Consider the following 24,937-nt stretch of genomic DNA (forward strand, 5'->3'; position numbering starts at 1 on the left):
CTTATTATTTATTTTTCCTGGGTCTCACTTGAGGAAGTTGTCACAGGGACTTTTCAAAATTTCTCTTCTGGCTTCCTCAAAAAATTAAAAATAGAACTACCGTATGATCTAGCAATTCCACTTCTGGGTGTATATCTGAAGGAAACAAACTCACTATCTTGAAAAGATAGCTGCACCCCCATGTTCATGGTGGCATTATTTACAATAGCCATGACATGGAAACAATCTAAGTGTCTGTGAACAGATGAGTGGATAAAGAAAATATTATATATATAATGAAATATTACTCAGCCATAAAAAAGATGTAAATCCTGCCACTTGCAGCAACATGGACAGACTTTGAGAGCATTATGCTTAGTGAAATAGGTCAGACAGAGAAAAACAAATACTGTATGATCTCATTCATATGTGGAATCTAAAAAACCAAACTCATAAAACAGAAAACAGACAGGCAGTTGCCAGAGGCAGGGGGTGGGGAAAATAAGTGAAGGGGGTCAGTAGGTACAAACTTCCCATTATAAGACAAATAAGTTCTAAAGATGTAATGAACAGCATAGTGACCATAGTTAATAATACTGTATTTACATTTAAAAGTTGCTAAGAGGGGCCAGCCCAGCGGTGCAAGCGGTTAAGTGCGCGTGCTCCACTACGGCAGCCCAGGGTTTGCTGGTTCGGATCCCGGGCACACACCGACACACTGCTTGGCAAGCCATGCTGTGGCGGCGTCCCATATAAAGTGGAGGAAGATGGGCACAGATGTTAGCCCAGGGCCAGTCTTCCTCAGCAAAAAATGAGGAGGATTGGCAGCACAGGGCCGATCTCCTCATAAAAAAAAAAAAAAAAGTTGCTAAGAGAGTAATCTTAAAAGTTTTCATCACAAGAAAAAAATTTGTAACTATGCAAGGTGATAGATGTTAACTAGACTTCTTGTGGTAATCATTTTGCAATATATACATATGTCAAATCATTGTGTTGTACAATTAAAACTAATGCAACATTCCATGCCAATTATATCTCAATAAAACTAAAAAATAAATAAATAAATAAAACAAAATACCACTTCTGTGCTACTGGAACCATTTTCTTATCTCACAAAGATATACGCTCAAGCCAGAAAGAAACTTAATTAAATTTCTTTAGTTTTTTATTAGTTCTTCTGCTTCCTGTGGAGTTGAACAACATCCTTATTTTGTTACCCTAAGTCTTGTGAAGATTGGATAAAATTTGTATGCTTGTGAATGTATTCAGCCTCAGTTGGAAACTGGGCCAACTTAAGTCTTTGGAGCTTGATTTTAATATTAATGATAATAATTTATAATATACATTTATTGGGTGCTTGTTATGTGTCAGGCACTAGGTAAGCATTTGCATGCATTGTGTCATTGAATGCTTGCAATAGATTTGTTAACTTTAAACAAAATTATTATCTTAATTTACAGTTAAAGAAACTAAGGTTTAGAAAGGTTAAGTTAGCTTGATTAAGGTCAGCCTATTAATCAACTAATAGAACTCGGATGTGCCGCCAAATTTAGTCTAATATTAGTTCCCATCCTCTCAAACACAATGCTGTATGTTTGCATCTCCCAAAATAATATTAACAAATGAATACAGAAATTGGGATGTCTTTTTCCGCATTACCAATATGGTTTATATATTCTTCAAGCAATCAGTATTGTTACTGTGACTACTATTACCACTACTAATACAACACCAATACCAATGTGCCCTGCATATTTATTGTACCCACCACTCTTCTGGAATATTTACATATTTAATCCTCACAGATATCCTACAAAGTAAGTGCAAAAATTCCAATTCTTCATATAATGATACAAAAATCTTAGTTTAAGGAATTACTTTCAAGTTCCACAGCTATTAACCTAAGATTTGATCCCAAGTCTGACTCTAAAACACATACTTTCATAGCCCTGAAGGTAATCTGACCATGATACTTCTCATCTAAAAGAAGATCCTACTAATCTAGTTGGTATCCTAGTTGCCTCTTGACTTTCTCCAAGGATATCCCTCTCTCTCTTCCAAATGGTTGTGTTGGGCAAATGAGAAAGATCCCCTAAATTTGAGTGCACCATTCTCCATCCAATGAAACAGAGAATGGTGTTTCCCTTTAAGAAACTTCAGGCAATGTAATCATTCATTGCTATTTTAATGGTTTTCTGAATCCATTCTCTTATTAAACGTATTCTCATGAAATGAGGTTCATAAATTACTACATCATTTTAAAATTATATTACTATTAACAAACCATTATGAAGATCTCCAGGCTCCGTTTCTAATGCAAATTACATCGAAGTTGGCAGGCAGAAGGGAATTTATCCTTCAAACATTTGCCCTAAGCAATGACTCATTTGATTTGGTTTAATTAACTCCAGGTTAATAAAAAAAATTTTCTTAAGTAAAGATTTACATGTAATTGAGTTGAACCCATTCTGAATAAACGTTAATTGACTCCTGAGATACCTGAGAACTGTTGACTATTGTTGCAATTATATTAAGGTAGCCAAAAGATAATGTGCAAAATGACACCAAAAATAAACTCCAAGATGACCAATTTTTCAAGTTATAGAACTATGGGTGAGTTGCCTTTTAAATCCATTTAGCGATAACAACACAATCTGTGTTTTGGAGATGTCGGGATTTTATTCCCTTGAGCAAAATATTCTGCACCATTCTAATCTGACCAGTTCTACAGAAATCAGAGCAGCCAGTTGAAGAGAAAACTGGTGAATGAATAAAATGTCAGACACGCCAAATAGATTTTGCAGGCTAGCAAAAAGGGAAGAAACCAGCACTCGTAGTCTAGTGGTTCAGATACGGCGCTCGCCACCGAGACCCAGGTTCTTCCCCTGGTCAGGGAACTACACCACCCGTCTGCTTCTGTGGTTGTCGTGTGGTGGTCATGTGGTGGCTACAGTGTTGCTGTGATGCTGAAAGCTATGCCACCAGTATACCAGCATGGGACATGTTTCAGTGGAGCTTCCAGACTCGGAAGAAGGACCTGGCCACCCACTTCCAAAAAACTGGCCATGAAAATCCTGTAAATAGCAGTGGATCATTGTCTGATACAGGAGTCGGAATTGACTTCACAACACAAACAACAAGGGAAGAAAGGGAAGAAGAGGAAAGACTCAAAAACAAGAGAGAGGAGTTTTTCTCTTTCTTAAAGATAAGCCACTCTGAAATTGCACTGTATTTTGCAGGAAGAAGTTAGAGCAAAGTTCAAAATTAAGCAGGGGGAGATGATAAACAGAATGGTTTCACTGCTGACAAAAGGCCTACTCCCCGTCTCTTCTGTCCTGAATTTTACAAATTGTCCCAGGAGTCCCTCTGTAACTGGGCTTCTCAGTAAGCCTGCTCTCGAGTTACCTTATAAGCAGGAGAGGAAGTGTGAAAAGAAAAGGAAAAAAAGAAACAAAAAATAGAAATGCTGAAAGAGCTGTAATACTTTTTAAACCAAATCGTGATAAACTCTGAGCTTTCTGCAAAACCCCCAGGCCTGGGCAGGAAACCAAAGTGCAGCCTTTCCGAGCAGCCATCTGCTGCCAACGGGCCCGTGTTATCTCCACTGTGAAGTGGGCCTGCATCTAATGAGGAAGGGTCTAGACGTCTGCAGGAGTGTGCACACACCCAGACTGGACATTCAGACTTGGACATTTTGGCTGAGAATCTCATCTGCTGAATCTAATCAGTACTGTTGGAAAGGCTGCCTCCTAACTGCTGCCCCAAATTGTTTCTGGCTGTTTGCAAATGCGCAGTCATCCTAGTGGAGTCAAAGCCTTTCTTCCATGGGGTCTTAGAGGAGCCTTCAAAGAAAAACTTGAAGCTTCAGAAAATAATCACAGTAGTAATTGTTTGCTCAGAGATCACACGATGATTATATTCTAACCAGAAACCAGGTATGAACCCCAGCTTCACTTCTCACTAACTCTGTGGACTTGGCCAAGTGATTGACTCCCCCACCCCCCGTGCCTCAGTCTTCTCATCTGGAAAGTGGTGATAATGACACCTGCCTTGTGGCACTAGCAGGAGAATTTGATAACATATGTAAACCATAGGTGCTCATAAAATGGTATCTGCCACTATTGTTATTATTGCTAATATTGTTAGTGATCATGTTTATTTAAAACCATTCTCTTTCCTTTTCTAGGAGTTTGGTTCCTTACATTTTTTTTCTATTAAAAAGCCCATTTTTAAAGCCAGTGTGGTCAAAATGAGTGAATAACTCAAGAAAGAGGAAAACATAGGATTCAGGAGACAAAGTATCTAATAAAAGAGAGGCCAGAGGATGAATAGCAGAGAAAGCTAGGAAAATGCTGGGCTCTAAAGGGGATGAAGATTATCAGATAGGTTTGGGCACATGGAAAACCGTTAAGATTTAGTCATTGGCATAAAGAAAGCAAATAAATTTAACTTGATAAGTTCTTAGCTCTAGAAAAAAGAAAAATATGTCCAAGAAAGGGAACGTGATCATAGTACGAATGATTCAGCAGCAAAGGATATTTATACTGTCACAGAAAAGCAAACACTGAACACTGATTTAATAAAAATTGTGTTGTAACTATAGTGGGAGAATGGGTGAGGAGAGAGCTAAATCCGGCAAAACAGAAAATCAACATTTAATGTCTAAAGTTGGTGAAGCAAGAAACAGCAACATAAGTATGTTATTTAGAAACATGATGGTATATGACAGAAGAAATGTTGAAAAAAAGCTGAAAGTAATGACGTCTGGAGAGCAGGGTGGTGGGGGAGGGCTAGAATAAGGAGTGTGGGTTTCATGATAAGCCTTTTAGCACTATTTGACTGTTTAAAGGGAGGCACATAATACTGTGATTAAAAAATAAAACTTATTTGAGAAAAGAAATACACATTTGTGATATAATACGCAGACACACACACGCATATTGATAAGCCCAAGTGTATGGAAATCTACACGATCTAATCTTTGTGAGGGTATTTCCTGGGCCAAAAATAAAGAAGTAAATAAGACCTATCATCTAACAACTAAAATGCTAGGAATCGGTAGTTTGTATGAGGAGCAGAGGGAAAGGAGGCAGAAAAACTTAACAAATGGAAGGTATGGCCCTTGGATTCAAGGATCTTGCAATTTGGTAAGAGAACAATCTCATAGGAGAAAGAGGATGGGAACCTAAAAATTCTTTTTAGAGAAAAAAGGAACAGAACATTTTTATGGTCCTTGCTGTCTATGTCTTCTAGAGGTTTACTATGAGCCGTTTTTCAAGATTCAGTAGGAGAAAAACATGTCTGTGTTTAGCTGACAAGATGAGCTGCATGATATTCCAGAGAGAAAGGAGAATCATGGTTTTTCAGTTAGAAGGTATCACAAAAATACACGAGCCCCTGATTGTACGGAAGAGGCAACTAAATTTAAGACACCATGTATCTTTCCCAAGTGCCTTGGTGGGAAGGCAACCAGTCTTCCAGGGTCACCTGTGTGTTCCGGTGAATGCTCAGTACTAAGTTAGCAAGACTGTACTCCAGTTGTTTGAGATGAGGAAATCATAATTAATTTTTAGTGTTATTCCATTAATGACTGAGGATAATAAAATAATGTTAACCATTAACTACTTGCATAGTGCTTTCAAAAGTGTCCTTATTCCTCATTGTCTTATTTAATCCTAACAATCCTGTAATGATGAGAAAATTCAAGTTCAGAGCAGTTTACTAAATTATCAAGGGCAAACAACCAGTGAATAGCAAATCAGATAATTGGACATAAGTTTTCTGACTCCTTGTCCAATGTTCGAAGTTCTCTTTTATTATGACCCACAAAACTTTAGAGAGCGTTTTGGTGAAATGACTTTGTTTTAAAAATACTTTAAAACATTTAAAATTGAATATACAATCTCAGTAGTGGTCAAATATTAATTAATAAAATTAATCGACTAATTATTTCAGCTTTCAAGGATAATTAACGCTGAAGCGATAGTAGCAGGAATAGTCAAAATGTCCATGGTGGGAGAAAAATCTGAGGTAAGGAGAAACGCCGTGCATATCTAATCAGGACTGCAAAACATTTAAGGCAGTGGTTCCCCTTCAGAGCTTGGTAATAAATCAATATTGTTTCTCAAAAAATTTTCATGTAAAAACTAATTTTGTCATCACAATTTTCAAAGATGCTAGGCAAAAAAAATTTAAATGGTCAAGGAATGTTAAACATAGATAACAAAGTGCGCTTGCTTTTCCTCTAAAAATGGCTTTTCGTGGATCTTCTCAGGAGAAGACTCCAACCACTGACTCATGGAAATCAACTTACAACTTCATGCACACCTTGTACAACTGTCCAATTCAAGTACACACATCCAGAATGTAGGATGCTTTGTCATCAGAGTTGTTTCCAACAGACAAATGCTTCAGTGCTCTAAGGTCTCATTTCCACCTTCCTCAATAAGCCAAGAAAAATGCAAAGATAAATGTCATTAATTGCTCCAGACTTTTCCCACTACAGCGATACAAACTATAAACATCAATAGAGCATTCCACTAATAGCTTTAAGTCTTGGCTTAAAGCATCATTAATTTTACATTTGTAAGAAGGCCTGTAAGTGTATGCCTTGCATTCTCATTGAAAGGATCCATCAATAACGTCATCCTTGCTGCTTTCACTCTAAATAGCAAAGCACAGATGTAGCGCATGCAGAAGTGTAAATATATATGTGTACCCATATATTGTAACATTAACACAAAGTTACATAACAGAAGGGAACATAAAGATACAGGCTAACCGTGTAGCTTGTTTGTGTATAGGAGATTGCATTTTTCAGGTGGGTTGATATTTTCTTTTTATTGGCTTTTGGATAGCTTCATTTTAAATCTCTCTTGTGGGGTCAGCTCTTTGTTATAAGGCAAAGGCATCATTGGATAACTTGTAATTTCTTTTTTAATAGTCCTTTCAGTTTTCAACCTATTTTTGGTAAGTAGCCCATATTGTTCCTCTTCTGGTTAGGATTGTGTTGTTTCTTTGCCCCACGTGATGGCAAGTTTTTAAAATGAATTCAGTTCCTTTTAATAATTCGACCCCGATGGTGTTGATTTACTATTATGGGCATATAGTGAGATGTCAAGGCATTTGGGCATTCACAGGGAAGTAATTATGTTGACTTAGCTCCAGTTTTAAGTTTTAGTTTTCTAACCAAACATGGAAACTTGTGAGGTTCCTTGAATCATAAAGACTCTCTCACAGTGAGAATTCTTAACCTGTGTCCATAAATTTCAAAGACAGCTATGGACAGACTTCAGGAGCGTTGTATAATCTCTGACACTGGATAAAAATTCTCTGTGCTTTCTGTGAGGAGGGAATCGACATCTCTCATAGGATTATCAGAGGGGTCTCTGATCCCAAAGTGATTAACAGCCAGTATTCCAACGGGTACAATCTTGTTAAATCTAATTTTAAAAGACCTCACTTGGTAGTAATGGTTTCTGAATTAATTTTTTCCAAAATTCTTTACAAAATCAGATTCAAACAACATATTATATTATATATATTATATTTGTATATTTTATTCAAAGTCTTCTTTTTAAAAATCGCATGAGACTGTTAGGTATAAACACTGATTATCCATATACCTTCTTACTTGGCCTCAGAATTTACAATAGGCTAATGAGTACTCTTGTTCTAATTTTATTTTTTGGTCAGATTTGGGGTTTTTCAACTTCCCATTCCATACAAACCAGAGTTTAAGTGTGAGTTATAGAGATCGTGACTTGAACTCTGTTGTCAAAATGCATGGTGATCGCTCTGTATTTGAGTTACCGCATACTGGCGTGAACTCAGAAAGGCACAGGCTAATAAAGAGACATTCGCCCAAAATTTGACTGCTCTTTGATAAAAAATCATCTTTCAGGTTAAATAAAGCTGCCGCAGCTTTGTTACACGGGCCAAATACACAAAAATCCCATTAAAGACAGAGTTTGGTAAATTAGCTCTCTCCCACTAGGCACGTGTCTGGAAACGTGAACTCATTTAAGAGGAATTATAACCGATTTTTAAAAATCCTGGGAGAAACAGACTAACTCTAGATGTCTTTTTGAGAGACATACAACTCTAAGCCCTCTCATCAAGAACAAAATAGGGATTGGATGCATCAACAGAAAGATGATATTTTCTAAGAAGTCGCACCTCTTCCTTTGTGAATAGGTGTATATGATTACGGAAGAGGATCAGCACTGGTCATGATCCAGGCATTGTCACAGTGGGAGTGCCACATTTTTGTGCAGTCAGATACAACCTGGCCTTCTAGTGCCCACTGCCTCAGGAAACGCCAGAACACACCAAGATCCCACTGATGGCCTTGTTTGTCCTGCAAACTCTCAGACACATAGCATCTGGCCTGGTATATTTGGCAATGTCTGGGGACATTTTTGATTGTCGCAACTAAGGAGGTATTACTGGCATCTAGTGGTAGAGGCCAGGGAGGCTGCTAAACAGCCCACCATCACAGGCCAGCCCCCGCCACAAAGAATGTTCAGTCTCAGTGTGCGGAGGAGGAGAGATCCTGCCCTAATACTTTGGCCCCTTCTGAGAGGTGATGGAGATCCGCGCTATTCAACCTCAACTTCTCACAGGGCCACTAGAAGTTAGTCAGTCTGAATGCCTTAAAAATTATAATTTTGGGCAGAGTGAAGTGAAACAGTATCCTAAAATGCCCTCCCCTTCTCAGTTAACACTCACTCCTTTCTCCAAAATGCAGATGTCATGTGGTACGGGAAACTATTTCCTACTTTGGTGTCACCCGCCCCATATGCTCTCGTGGTACTATATGCCTCCTCTAATCACAGCTCTGACCAGGCTATTTCCTATTCCCCTACTAGATTAGAAATGCATTGAAAGCAGTGTTGTTGTTGTTGTTTTTGTAGTCCTGTGTCTTAGCACCTACCAGAATCCACATAATAGGTACACCACAAACATATGATAAAGGAGAGAACAAGCCTGGGGAACTGGCTTGGATTCTGAGTACCCACTCTTCAAACTGGATTTACTCAAGACTGTTGTAGGTGAGCACAATGACCCCCAAGAATATCTAAGGATGTCTGACCCCACGTCCTCCAAGGACATGAAACTGGGCATTGTCTCATTTCATGGCCTGTAGGTTCACAACATTGTGGCGGATATTTCTGGCCTATCAGAAGGTGGCCATAATGATGTTTACCTGAGATGCTACAGAGCAAAGACTGTAGAGACCAGAAGGTCTGGTCGGGAGCCTAGGATCCCATGGGAGACGCCAAGGACAGAACTCTCCCTAAATACCTTTCTTAGGAGGAAGGAGGGCAAGCTCGACATGCTACTTTCAATGAGCTCAGCCTCGCAGTCTCTATTCTACAGAACTTCTCGCTTCACTGAGGAAGCCAGAGGTAGAGTGACTGAAGGGGCACATTTGTCCCCACCAGCAATCAGCTCACACCAGTACCCAGGTACAACTCTGTCAGAGGGTCCGACTACAAGCCAGGACAATTCTTTTGATGGCTGCCTGTAATTACACTAGAATCCACAAAAAAAGAGAAAGAACTAAGTCTAGAATAATTTATAACCACACTTTTGTATTAAAAACAAAAGATCTGAGATTATAACATGAATAGGTATCATGTTGAAAATGAGAAAAGAGCACCTCTCAAATTTATAAAAAATTAATGATAATTTGTACTGTACATGATTATGGAATAAAAAACAAAATGATTTAATTGTTCCAGATACCATGATTGTTGCATGTTACGTTGTGCTGTTATTTGAGAAAGCATGTCAAATAGGATTTCAGCAAAATACTTAATACAATTGTAAATAAAATATTCCTGACATATGTTGGCGTCAGGAAAAAAAGACAGGGACATTTCAGAATATTCAACTTTATTTTCCATTGACAAACACAACATAAATAACATACATTTATTAAATACACAGACTAGCTACGACTTGAATGCCATTAAAATTTTGATGTACTTTTCACAGTCTCTTTTATTCCTTGTCTCCACAATATTGAAGACCAGCCTTTAAAATATACTGGAAGATGTGTTTAAATACACTCAAGAAAACTCCCAAAAAAATTTACATAGAGGTGACAAAAAGTATAGCTTCCCATTTAACCAAGTGTGCAGGGACGGGACGCTGAGTGGGAGAGGTGGAGAAATGTATGCTTTCTATACTGCACTTTACGATATTGATTGAAGTTCCAATGATTTCAGTTCTTACTTAGATACACCATGTAAATAGTACTGACATTCATTGGTTGTAAACAGATCAAGATCATCAGTGTCTACTTTTAATTTGTTTGCTTAAAGAAATGTTCAACTTTGTGTTATTTGTACAAAAACATTTAATAAAAGAAGAGGGAAAAGGTAAAATACTCATATATATTTCATATACACATATATGGAAGGAAGAGAGTTTAGCACTCAGTGACGACCAGCTCTCGCAGAGAAGAGCACTGGCCACTGCTCACTTTGTCCTACTGATGCTCCAATGTGTAAAGATAAACAAGCTCCCTTCCTCTCTTTGCTTCTGTGGAATGGCCTAAGAGGATGAAGAATTTTAACAAGTTGGAAATGTAAGGGTTTCTCTTCACATCTTTCTATGTTCTTACCCCACCCTCCATACCTATTCCACATTAAGCATCCTTTCAAAAGTTGAAAGAACATTGAAGTGTATCAGTAAGTCATATGCTTTTTTCTCAGCTTAACATTACAGCTTTGATTTCTAAAGAAACTGAAAACTATATAAAGAAACTATTTTCTTTTTTTTTTTTTTAAGTGATCTTTTTTGTTTTGTTTTGTGAGGAAGATCAGCCCTGAGCTAACATCCGTGCTAATCCTCCTCTTTTTGCTGAGGAAGACCGGCTCTGAGCTAACATCTATTGCCAATCTTCCTCGTTTTTTTTTCTCCCCAAAGCCCCACTAGATAGTTGTATGTCATAGGTGCACATCCTTCTAGTCGCTGTATGTGGGACGCGGCCTCAGCATGGCCAGAGAAGCGGTGCATCAGCGCGCGCCCGGGATCTGAACCCAGGCTGCCAGTAGCGGAGCGTGCGCACTTAAACGCTAAGCCACGGGGCCGGCCCGAAACTATTCTCAAATAACTACTAAAGTTTGGTGATTGGCTAGCTTTTGGCTAGATATCTGATTCACTGTAATTAAAAGGCCAAAATATTCTAATTCTAAAGCAACTGACAAGACAATTTAAAAACTGCACATACGAAAATAACTTTAGAGATGGAATCATCTCCAAAATGCTCAAAAAGCTTGAAAAGGCTGATTTGTTCCTGATGGTCACCTCTTTCCTTCCTCTCTTTACACCATAATAAAATTGTTTCATCAAAGCACACTTATTAAAAAAAGGACTGAGATCAGTTTCATATATTAGGGCATTATCATATTAGAAATATGAAGTTGTTCTCTCTCCTCGTAAGAACAATTCCAGCTTCACCAACAGTAAATATTTCTGTTATTTTCTAACTCTGTGATAAAATGGATAAGCAAGTTGGAGGCAAGGGGCTGGGAAGAACAGTCTCATTCCTAATGAATAAATATTTAATCCAGGAGATATTTGGGCTGCTTATGACATAAAACTGATGGATGTAAAACTTCTGAAAATAAAATTTTCATTCTCAATAAAGAAAATATGTGATATATAAATGAATATGGTATATGTCTGTTTGAACTGTATTTCTATAGCGTCAAAATGTACTCGGCTTATGATATCGTAATGTAATGGCTTACAACTCAACTTGTATAAATTATAAGGCTTTAAATAGAATCCTCATTTTAGGAATTATAAAATAGAGAAGATATAAAATAAGAATTCTGTGCTCTTTCATTTCTTAAAAGAGTAGAGAACAGGGGTGAGTGAGAAAAGAAACGTTAAGCAGCATGTTTTGAGGATATCCTTCCATCTGACTTAAAAACTAATTGTTGATCTCTTCTTGAAAAAATGCCTTAATTCTAGACTTGCTGAAGTCCTTCATAGATATATACAGTCTCAGTTTTCCCTTTATTACTTTGAGAACAAAGTCACCCTGTACTACTCTTTACTTTCTTCAGTTTTATTCAAGATAAACTCAATCAAAAAAGGCATTCAGGAAAGACATGTGAAAGATTTTACTTGATAACCATAGATACAAATTCATCATTAATGCATTTTTTAGGTGGGAGTAATTCAGATGAATATGAACTTTCACATGAAATTAGTATCTAGATAAATGATACCCATATAATAGAGTTTTAATTTAAAAATGTTCCCTAATTCTCTGTTTCATGCTCCATATGTAATCTCCACCTGTTAGTTGTCGTAGAATACCGAACTGATATCAGCTTCTTAACAAATGTGCATGTGAGTCTTAGACTGATTTTCAAAGTCCGTAAATTGGACAAACACAACCTGTGTTATGAAACATCACAGAGGTAGGTCACCTCTTACCAGCATTTTATTGCAGCTCAGAGAACAGTCGGATGGACTTAGCCACAGTATTGAATCTTCTTCATTTTTAAAATGATGTCATCTCATACTTTGAACAATTCTGTACATTTATTTAGACCTTAGTTAGAGATTTTGAGACATATACAAGCACAAAACCAGCAATAAACAAGCAGCTGTGAAGATTTGGCATGGTCGATGGTCTAAACTTTTTATATAGGTGAATCATAGAAATGTTAATTATTCCATATTAAGCTTTCAGTACGTTTGTAGCAATAAAAACTCTGCAGCCTCTCTGTGTCCCTCATCTCCCAGTATCTTGTATATTTCAAGAGAAGCCTTTGGGGTTAAAGTATGAAAATTAGTAGGCAATATATGTGCTTAAAATGTCAAAGAACGAAATTTTTCTCTTTTCTGTCTCTGACTCAATCCCAATACAAAAGAACTACTAAATGATTGTTGTTGTGGGGAAGACTGAAAGCAAATTACTAATTTGGGCTCAAAACCAACAAAAATATAAAAAGTATTAAATAAATAAAAAGCCTATTCACTTGAAAATCTAATATTAGAATGCTGAGCACCGTTGTAAAATACTGTTTTAGAATTTTTAGTTTGCCTATTACTCACTGCCAGCATGGTCACAGGGTCTTTTACAGGTAACTTTTACATGAGCTTCTGCAACTTTTTTCTGTAACATGGTTGAGAGATCTTTTATATAAAAAAGAAGTGTTCAGTAGAAATATATGTGCACTTTTTAATTCATAGTCATTTAAATCTGGCGTGATTAAACATTTACATTTACTTAAAATGTCTTGAAATACAGCAATAGATAAATTTGGTAAATCTTGAGATAAGAAATTTTATTTCTTCAATTTAAAATATTTTTAAGATATCCACCGTACCCATTTTATTTGACAGTAAACTGCTCTTATTGGATTGCATATCATCACTCTCTTCTATTACACAGCAGATCTGTATAAATTCGTTGCTCAGAAAATCAGGACAGCTTTTTAAAATCTACTATAACTGGTTTTACACATATTTCTACTTTGCTTTCACGTCTTTCTATGTGGTTTCTTAGGCCTTTATTATTATTATTATTTTAACTAATACTGCAAAGTTTTGGAATTGTCATAATTTACGCATGCATTTTTTTCCTGCTCAGATACATGCATGGATAAACTAAGTATACGAGAGTGAACTTAATGGCCAACGAACTTAAACTTGGAAACGGATATTCTCTTCTGCAGTGAATTTAGACGTCCACTTCCTAACCACATCTAGGGCCTCTGAACAACATCTCTGAAGTCTATCTTCAACTGCCATCCAAAGGCTCATATGATTTGGGATTCATATTTCTTATCGGGTTTTCCCTGTACTAACGAGTGGTTGCCTAGAGAACAAAACACATGCCATTTACACAATTCTTTTTTTTCCACCTCCTTTTCAAGCTTGTTCAAAAACTGCCCTTCTTCCACTCCTACCCTGTATCCCTGGGCAGGAATTAATTTTGTAGTTAAGGATAAGTTTCAGGCTGTTTTGTCTGGACATACTTCTGTAGTTTGATGAAGAGTTGTATTTCTTTGACAGTAATCTCCATTGCCGTTTGGAAATATCAGTTTCTTAAATTATTAATACAAAGAAAGCACTTTGTTGTACAGCAATATGACATGACACATTTAAAGATAAATTAGAATTTCTATAATTAAATAAGCAGAGATTACTCACTTTATCAGCTTGATGGACTGTAACAACATGAAGCACGGCAACCACATGGTGGGGGCCTCACCAATGGGCACTCGGTTCTGGCCGACATTTATCCATTCACTCATGGAACAAACATTTAGTGAACACTGTCTCTATTCCAAGTGCTATACTAGGTGCTAGAGGAATAACCCCATCACCCTCACAGCACACGAGTCCACACCGCATGTGTGTCTATCTGATTACAACCGGGGGTCAGAGGCCACTCAAGAGGTAAAGCCTCTTTATTATAATAGTCATTTAAATGCACTTTTTTCCTGCAAAAAAGTAGGTAGTTTTATGTCATCACCCATGAGGTAACCTGTGGGATAATCCAATTCTATGACATAGAGACATTTAACAATAGAGTTTTAGTATAGGTTATTTATCACAATTTTTTCCAAAACCTAGATTAGCAGAACCATCATGAATTACATAAGCACCCTCAGCAGATCTTGTTTTTCCACTAAATTTGACATGGCCATTTAAATTGCTTCTTTCTGATTGACCTAGGCTGGTGTACATATTAATCTAATAGATATATTGTACCTCTTAAAATTAATTCCTCCCCAGATGCCTACTAAACACAAAGAAAAATCTAGTTTCCATAAAGAAGGATAAATAAATCTAAAATTTTTTAAAACTAGGAAAACGATAAAGTGAACTGCAAATTAAAATCTTCAAGAGAAAATGTTAATGAGTTTATAAAATGAACGCTCTAAAGAATATGAAGATCATTTTGTGCAGGCAGGTGTAACTTAAAAGATTGTTGTGTTTGTCGGGGAGATTTTTTTTTAAAGTGCAATTTTCAAAACTTAATGCAGTGATCTACTTGTGCCACAAAGATATTAAGTTTATCTATCAAGGTTTGTATACATGTAGGCTATAAGAAGAACATTTTAATAAGAAATATTTAGATAGAGCAACTTTGAGGAGAGGGCAGAGAAAGCACTGGGAGCAGGTCAAAATTATTAATTTTCTTAATCTATAAATAGGCCAGACTATGGAAAGTCTTTATGGAACCTTCAAAATATTTATTGGTCTTAGAATGAGAGTTAGTATTTAAATATCCAAAAGTTCAGAGAATACTTTTGGTGGAAAAATCAGGGAAGATAATTAACCAGCATACCTATATTTAGTGCTTAAATCAGTCCTTAAATAGCATTTGGAAAAAATCACTTCACTGACTCTCAAGATCAGTTTCAAGAATCTTCTCAGGCTTGTAGGAATTATAAGTGTATTCAAAAGGAGGAACATTTAGCAATGTGGGTAGGTACAAAAGCTGCCACATCTGAAGTAAGTGGCATTGGCTCTTATTCAGATAATGAGTAAACCTAATTACTAACCCAACCAACCCAACCAAACTTAAACTTCATAAGGTTAACAGCTAATTTAAATATTCTGCAATATTTAGACAACATCAGTACCAATGAATATTGTGAGTACGTTATACATTTTTTTAATCCTAATTCAACTTTTTTAAAAATGTAAAGGGAAAAAGAGTGACACAGAGAGAAAGAGAGAGCTAAAGAGAACACAGAAGACCAAGGTCTCTGAACAAAAACAAACCATTGCCTTGTCTTCGATGATCTATGCATTAAATTCCCGGTGTAGTCAGCATACCGGGATATTCACTATCCCACCCATCCCCACCACAGACCAAGACCATTTATAAAACATGTTTTCATCTCATAATCACTTATTCAGCTACAAATGGCAGAGACCCAAAACACTAGACTGTTATTAATATATTTTCCTTTGTGTTTCAATACTTTTGGCACATAGGGGATTATCTATGCTTCTGAGAGCATGTAGACTTATATCAAAAATTCTCCTTCAATGCATCAACAGCAGCATGCCAGAGATGCCTAAATTCACAGTAAGGTTTAGGGCTGTTTGTTGCCCAAAGCTGTGAACATGCAAGTTGATTAAGTGTTTTCTTTCATGCTCCTGTCTGTATTATTTCATTGGACAATGAGATAGGCTGCCCTTTCTGTCCATCATTAGAGCAGCTGGAGACAGCATTTGCTACCTGGCAAAACTTTCGAAGAAGGATCTTTCTTAGCAGCAGATAAACCCAGGGATCCAAGATCTGGTTCAGTGACGCCAGGCGAACAGCTATTAAGAAGAAGTTGCATTCTTTCTGCTTCTCTGTTTGCATCTTGCAGTGCTCAACTGATGTCTGATTGAAGATCATCTTCAACATCATTATCTAAGAAAGAGGGACAAATAATTGTTCCAAAGATTAGTAAGGTCATATGCATCTCCTCTACACAGTACTTTGCACATGGTCAGTTTACAATAAATTGGTGGTTGGATTGAAATGATTAATTCAAGCAACATTTATACTCACAGAATACAGCCCTGAATTATACATATCAAATACCCACATTTTTGCTAATTGATATGATGCAGCTTTTTAAAAAGTGCATGTTCTCAGGCTCTTGGTCCTTGGGATTTAAGAAGTTTGAAAATAACACATCTCCAAATTGGCCAAAGTCATCTGTCTTGTTGCAGAAAACGCCAATAGATCAACAGCCAAATGAGAGCCAACACTTCAACAGAACCAAAACACATTTAATCTTAAACTTCAGTAGTTCTAACTGAAAAAAATTAATGCAGAAAATGTAGAAGCAATAAAGGGGAAAATAATAATAATATTTATATAATTAATAAACCCATTTATATATAATATATTATATATAATTTATATAATTAATAAATAATGCTAAATCCATTAGCATCTTCTGAATTCTTACAGTTTTCTAGGCACTGTGTCAAGTTCTCATATGTATTTAATAAACAATATAAGATAGATATTATTGCTGTCTCCCTTTTACAATTGCAGAAACCAAGGTTTAATGACGTAAAATGGCTGAGCCAGACTTAAACTCAGGTTCACTAACACCACATGACATGATATTTTACTTTTTTTCTCTCCGCACCCCGCCCCCCCCGCCCCTGACCACACACACATCCTGCCAGAATGTAAACTCCAGGAGGGCAGGATTCAGGACTATTTTATTCCCCACTAGTATATTCTCAGTACCTAGACTAATATTTAGCAGATAGTGCTCAATAAATATTTATGAATGAATATATCATATGACATATATATGAATATAATATTGTATGACATATATAACATATAATATAAACATATTTATATTTGCATGAATAAATATTTGTGATTTCCACAGAAGAAAAAAATGAAGGTTGATATGCATCTGAAAAGATATTCAAGCTCATTAATCATCAGAAAAATGCAAATTAAGACAAAATACGAAACCGTTTATACCCACTAGTTTGACAAGAATGAAGAAATGCAGCTTTTCCAATTGTTGGTGAGGATATGGAGCAATAAGGACTCTTTTAGCAGGGGTGTGAACTGGAACAACCAACCACCTTGGAAAACAACTGGGCACTATTTCACCTGCTCCCACCTAGCAGTCCTAGTCCTAGGAATGCACAGTCCTGAATTCCTGCCCCAGGAGCTGTGTATATACCTATTCATTACAGCGTTGCTCATAATAGCAAAAAAAGCTGGAACAATCCAAACATGGGTTCACATTTGAAAGCAAATAAAGGTGCTGCTTTATAACTGGCTCCTAAATTCGTCTTTCTAGATGTGCACAGCTATTAAGCACTTGACATGTGGCCAGAGCAAACTGAGATGTTGGAGTATGTAATGATTCATATAATGAAATGATAAAATTTTTTATATATTGTGTTAAATAAAACATATTACTAAAATTAACATCACTTGTTTCTTTTAACTTTTTTAAAAATGTCGCTACTAAAAAATATAAAATTATCTATGTGGCTTGCATTTGTTGCTCCCAGTGCATTTCTATTGAACCCAACGTCTCTCGGGAGGCCCACACTTATTTGGATGTTCTGTCCTCAGGTCACATATCCCAAATTGAAGTCAATATCCTTGAGCATCCAAAACACTGCCCCGAACCACAAACCTACAATCCCAACAATGGCACTTTCATTCTTACACAGTCACCCTGGCTCAACACGTCAGAGTCGTCTCTGAATCCTTCTTTTGCCTCGTTCTCTGCAATGCCTTTTGCTCTTGTTCCAATCTCACCCTAGTTCAGCTCCTTCTCTCATCAGATTTATAGTGATAACAGACACCCAGCTGGTACAGATAGATATCAACACACCACAGATTCAGCATAAATCCCAGCTCCGATCAAACCCCCACCAGCCACAGAAACTTCAACGTGGTTTTGTTGGACAGAGTTGAGCCACACGTAACTTCTAAACCAATCACTGGCAAAGGAGATGGAAATTTCCAGGTTTGGCTTATAGGACAAACCCATCCCCTGGGGCTTAACCCATGGTCCTTGACCACATAGCGACCCAATACCTGAACAAAATTATGGTTCTATAAACAAATAAGAAGGGAAGAGGTAGGCAACCAGCAGACAGCCGTATATTCTGACTCTGTAATTTCTTCCAAAGGAATTTTTGCCAAGGGATTTATTCAATAAAAGCAAAAAACAGCTATACAAATAAGTGAATGTTCAGTGAAGTATTATCTGTTCTAGCAAGAAAAGGTAAACACATAACTCTCTAATTTCAGGAGTAAGGCTTAATAAAATGTGGCCTGTTTGCATAATAGTATATATAAAAATTAAGTGAAAAGAACAGAATATAGGATAGTATTATGTAAATAAAGTTATATTGTTATTACAATTAAATTATATAAAATACATAGACTTGTGGAAGGCAATGGAATTATTAGTATTAAACAATAATTTACTATTAATAATCATCAGATTATTTAAAAAATTTTATGTATAAAAGAACATTTCAAACAACTTAGGAAAGTCTTCCATTTAAAGGAAATTGATGATTATTCCCTTCATTAATAAATATGAATTATTATACACCAAATTTATTTAAAATAAATATATCTACATTGGTACCTTCTGAAGCTGGCTAACAGTCCTGTGAACTGAACACCACCTCCCACTGTGGTAGGCAGAATGGCCCCCAGAGATGTCCACGTCCCAGGCCCTGGAACCTGTGAGTATGTTGTCTCACATGGCCAAAAGGACTTTGCAGATGTGACTAACATTAAGGGCCTTGAGAAGGGTGATTCTCCTGGATTATCTGGGTGGGCTCCATGGAATCACAAGGGGCATTAAAATCTGAGCACCTTGTCTAGCCATGGTCAGAGGGAGACATGTCTTCAGAAGAATGGTCAGAGAAGTGCAATGTTGCTGGTTTTGAAGATGGAGGAAGGGAACCACGAATTAAGGAATGTAGATGGCCTCTAGAAACTGAAAAAAGCAAGGAAACGAGTCTCTGATTTTCTTCAGAGCTTCCAGAAAGAAGCTGTGGACACCTTGACATTAGCCCAGTGAGACCCATGTCAGGCTTCTGACCTACAGAACTATAAGAGAAATCCGTGTTGTTTTAAGCCACCAAGTTAGAGTATTTTGTTAGAGAGCTACAGTAGAAAACTAATACATCCACAGAGTGAGTCTCAACAGATGTGGAGAGGGGATGGGGAGGTACAAACTTGAAAATGATTCCTTCTCTCTCACAGATAAGACATCCTAACAAGTTTGCTTACTTTGTTCACTTCCTTAGGAAACTTATGAATAAAGTAAAAGAAAACTTCATCCTAACTCCTGTCTAAATTATCTAAATTTCTAAATTTGTAACACGTAAAAATAAATTCCTGTTATTCTAATGACATCAGTTATATTTCAGCGTGTTTGACTAAAAGGTATAACATATTTTCAATTTAGTTGCCTTTAAGAAAAACATGTGCCTATTAATTCTTTTTTTCTTCTTTTTATAAACTATGGGAAAGGTTTTATCTAGCTGTATCAGCCCCTCACCTCATCCAATAATTAGATATATTTGACCACTTACCATCTTCCAGGAAGTGTTCTGGGCCTGGTCTAGAACGACCTAAAAACTCACTTAAGTTACATTTTCATTTTCTTTTATAAAATAAAGTATCATGTTTCTCCAACTTTTTATAAGCAGGAAAAATCACAAAAATACTTATTAAAATGGAATTTCAGTCACTTTAAACAGTCCTCTTTGATTATTTTACAATTAATTTTTATGAGGTTAATAATTTAAAATTATTTTATTAGGCTAATATAGGTTTCATATGCTGTAGATTGGTTAGTCCACTGTAATTTCTGTAATTTACTATTGACAATGCAGTGATGATGAAATTATGAAACCAAGCTCTGCAAGCAATAGCTGGCCCACTGGGAGAGACACTCGAGCTTTTCCCAGAAATCATGAGATGTGCAATATGAAGATAATTGGAATTAGAGGCAGTGAGCATGACATTGCCATTTCCAAATGGCAGCAGGGATGGAAGTAGGACTCCAAAATCCTCATCGAATTTTCAACATAAATGCAAGTTAGCATCCATCTGTTGACTTCCCTATATTTAAGGAGCTTACCAGCGATTACAATTTTTGCAAATATTTTTTAGACGTTCAGACTTTGGGAGAAAATCTTTGGCATGAATATGTAGGTGTCTCATAGAATTGATTATTCCTATTAGTCCAATTCTACTCCCTATACAAGGGAGAAGGGACAAACAAAAGCAGGATGCTTGGCCAGTGCGGAGGCTATTTATTCAGCAACAACACGTATACTCTGCACGATTGCTCCTTCTGAACACTCCGGTAATGGGCTGGTCCAGGGAGCGGTGAGACCAATTCTGGCTGAACAGGTTCCATGTGACTCTCCCAGGCCTCCCCCTCTCTGGTTATCAGCAGGAATAGAGAGGTCTTTGTGTACCCACGATAAGCAAGAACACAACTATATCAACGACCCCTAAATTCTCCATCCCTGCCTGGTGTCAAGGGCGATGACTTTGCTCCATCTAAAGGAAAAAAATGCTTTGTCCCTTCCCCAGAGATAATGATCTTTTAAATGTTCAAAGCACTAACCAGGGAGACTGTTTTGAATATTTTACATTTGGATTTTATTTTATTGCAGCAGGATTTATAATTACACATTTAAAAATCTTTAGTACTTGCCTCTTGGTTCAAAATTGCCTTGGGTTATAGGCCATAAATATCTATTGAAGATGACAAATAAGTAAACCCAGAAAAATTAAACTTGTGGAGGAGGGAATAATAATAATAATATGTGACTTTTATGCATTTCCAGTTTATTCCTAATGTAAGAGAACTTTCCGCACAGCCAATTTTTATCTATCATGTTTTGTTTTCCATAATCCTCTGTCGTTAGGCTGTGGGAGAAAAGCCTGCTCTACTGGAAATTCCCTCAATAGTTTGACAAATGTACTACATTAGAATACACTGAAACCAGTCGGGGCCCTTAAACAACTTAATTACATAATTTGAAGGATTGTCATGGGAAGAAGCTTCACTGTGGATTTAAGAAATATTTGCAGTCTTTCCAGTCTGGTTACAATTCTATTCTCAGGTTGCCAAACATCTCAGCATTCTAAACTCTACTGTCACAGAAGCTCCTCCTGCCTTATCTAATCAGAAAAATCTGGAAATGAACAGCTCATATATATTAAAAAAAATTACTAGAAGTTGTGTTATTTCATCTTTACTACTATGTAACTTTACAAAATTTTTCAAAACAGCAATGGACTAAGAATCAGGAGTCAATTCTACTGCTGGCTCTGCCACCATTTGTGACTTTAGGCAAGTCATTTACTCTGTGCTCTGTTAAACTCACTAGTAAACAGTGGGGCTGGACTGGATGGTCTCTCACACATACTTCTATGGTTAGGTTTTTTCCTGATGAATTCTGTGGCAAAGCTGGAAAATGAATAAGGATTTAATTTGAAAAAGAAAAAAAAACTGAAAAGTAAAAAATGTGGAACAAAAGACAAAATTCCTTCTCAGGAAAACCCCAAAGGTGTTTCTTGGTGACTAGAGAAGAGAGGAAAATTTCTCCCCAAAGGAAGAGAGTGGACAGTGAAAGAGGACAAGGGACTAGATTCGTGCAGCTTTAGGGGGAGATTTCTTTAGAAGTAGCTGACTTAGGCAAACTTACTGACAGAGAGTTTATGACCTGCCATAAATCTGACTCAGCTCAGCTTCTAGTTTGGGGACCAGTTGCCTAACTTGAGATCTTAATTTATTCCTTCTCTAAAACATGATTAATACATGCTTCCCGAATATCTTCTCCATCTAGTAGTGCAGTTGCAAAAATTAAAATGCAATAAGGACAATTAATGCCTTCAGTTTATACAGAATATCTCTTCCCAAGCCCCGGGCCATTGCACTACTGCATATGCTTCAGAAGGGAATGCTCTAATGCTCAGACAGGAGCACAGTGGATGCTTAGGGGAATCCCGCAAGGAAACAAACGTATTATCTATAATACTGCTTTCCTTAAATTTCTACCTTACAGAGTGGTTTCAGAGAAAAAAAAAAGCAACCCTCAAATTTGCACTTTAAAAATATTTGGTAATACAGAACCATTATCAATCACTACAGAAGGGAACTCAAAATTGTAAAGAAGCCTGCAGCATGCACCACTTTATTTGGTACCTAAGAATTACTCTCTCCTTTCAGTTAGTATGAATTGTAAACTCTGTGTGATTTGGCTCAGGATAGCTGGGCACATATGTTATGTCTAGATAAATATTTATCTTTCTATTAGAACAGTCAAAAAATGTTAGTAACTAAGTAAATATTCAAATACTAGCTGAAAGGAGGAAGGCAAAATCTACTCTGCAAAAGTATTCATTCCTTGGATGATAGATGATGGATTAGCTTTGTGATACACATGTCAGAAGAGGTATCTTTATTATATTTCAAACATTTGCATCTCAGCTGTCAAGAGAAAATCTAGACAATATGACTTCATCACGGTTTAGAGAACATTCATCCTGGAAAATGCTGAGATTTAAGATAGTTTTTTTTTCTGCCAAAATATAGTTTCATTTAAACCCGAAATGCTCCATCCTACTATCATCCACTCAGAGAAACACAGTATTAGTGACAATTAAGATCAACTAAACGGTTAAGGTAAAAATCAAACATGTGCACTAAGTTTTGTGCGCAGGGACATTCACCTCAATATGAAAGAAAATAAGAAAAACTTAAACGGCCAACAACAGGGCACTGTTTAAATTATGGAACATCCATTGATCTGCATAATATAAATGCAAAATGCATAATATAGATGTATTCCAATGCTGCTATTTCAAATCATGTTTTTGAAAAATATTTAATAACATGAAAAAATGTTCAGGATGTGAAAAGTCAAAATGAATGTTTATTACATAGTATAATCCAATTAAAAAAACAACTGTGTTCATATTTAGAAAAATACTAGAAGTGTTTATCTCTGGGTGGGAGTTAGGATGATTTCTATTTTCTTCTCTATATTTTTGCTTTCCAAATTCTCCAAAATAAACACGTTATTTTCACACTTAGAAAAGAAACATTAAATCTAAAGTAGTTGGAAGCTTGGGTATGAACAATAACCTATTAAATAATTTATTGGTAAAATGTTAGTGTCACAATCTATCCTAGAACCATCATGTGGTCATTTTAGCTTGAATTCTTAGGTAGTCGATATGTACATAATTTCACAACTAATATGTAAACAGTCTGACACTCTATAATTGATCAAAACATTTAACTTAATCATCAAATTCATTGTGGCTTATTAAAGGGAATGTGATGTTTGGTGGTAAATTACTGGCCTCTGTGATTCATGGACAGTACAGCCATGACATGCAAATCCCTTCCTGTGCCAGTATACAATGCAGGACAATGATTGTGGTTCCAACTGATATGATACATTCTTATTTAAGTTGGCGTCATGTCAAAATGACACCTCATTTGGATCTATGCTGCCGGGCGACTTCACCTCACAGGGGGATCCAAACAGACACATCTTGTACTTGAGATGGACACTGGGTGAATATGGGCAGCTTGGCATCTCTTTGATTTCATGGTCCCCAACCTTATCTCATTCCCCAGTCAGCACTCATGCACTCTCTCTCTCTCTCTTACATTCACCACAGCGCCCATTTCACATTATTTTCCACTGTCCTAATTCACCTCACAGAGGAAGCAAGCTGTTTAGGGGGCCTCTCACCTTCTTACCACCAAGTTCAGCATCTGCAGCTCTTTTCCATTTCCATCCATCCGTTCCTCCTTTCCTCTTGTTCAAACAGAAGGGCTGTCCCGTCTCCTATCTAAGACTAACACTCTGTGTCCTGGATCCTACGCATCATAAATGTCAGAGGCCTTATTTTCTCAATTGTCTCCTTCCTCTTTTATCTTTAACCTTTGGCTTTTCCCCATTATCATTTTAATATATCTAAATTTCTCCTACCTTGAGAAAATAAAACCTTCCGTGGAATTCTCTCCTCCCTACATATACTGCTCTAGAAGTTACAGTTGAACTTCTCCAAAGAGGTGTCTATCCTCCTTATCTTCAAATTTATTCCTCAACCTGGAACAAGGCTACAGTCTGGCTTTTGTGCCCACAGATCCTCAGGAAGGGCTGTCCCCAAGCCATCAACACGGTTTCGAAATCCACTGGTCACTTATCAGTGTTTTTTGAAACGTTCTCTTCCCTAAGATTCAGGTTGCCATTTCCCAAATATTTCCAAATATTCAAGTTGCCATTTGCTCTGATTTTTTACTAATTCTCCTGCTACCTCTCTGAGTGCTCCTTTGCGGTCTCCTTTATAACTCCCATTTCTCTATCCATCCTGAGAATGTTAGTATCTTTGAGTCCTATCTCAAATAATGGA

General features: G+C 36.8%; 1 protein-coding gene across 1 annotated transcript in view; it reads right to left on the reverse strand.

Moving 5' to 3' along the window:
• Positions 1-15,835: 15,835 nt before the first annotated feature.
• PTGER3 (prostaglandin E receptor 3) overlaps positions 15,836-24,937 on the reverse strand; it is a 29,859-nt gene continuing 20,757 nt past the window's right edge. Inside the window, exon 2 of the mRNA XM_058537072.1 lies at positions 15,836-16,393. Coding sequence (XP_058393055.1) covers positions 16,124-16,393 — 270 coding nt within the window. The 3' untranslated portion in view covers positions 15,836-16,123. The remainder of the gene's footprint in view (positions 16,394-24,937) is intronic.

The sequence above is a fragment of the Diceros bicornis genome, chromosome 4 (genome assembly GCF_020826845.1).
Source record: "Diceros bicornis minor isolate mBicDic1 chromosome 4, mDicBic1.mat.cur, whole genome shotgun sequence".
In the NCBI taxonomy this organism is placed as follows: domain Eukaryota; kingdom Metazoa; phylum Chordata; class Mammalia; order Perissodactyla; family Rhinocerotidae; genus Diceros; species Diceros bicornis.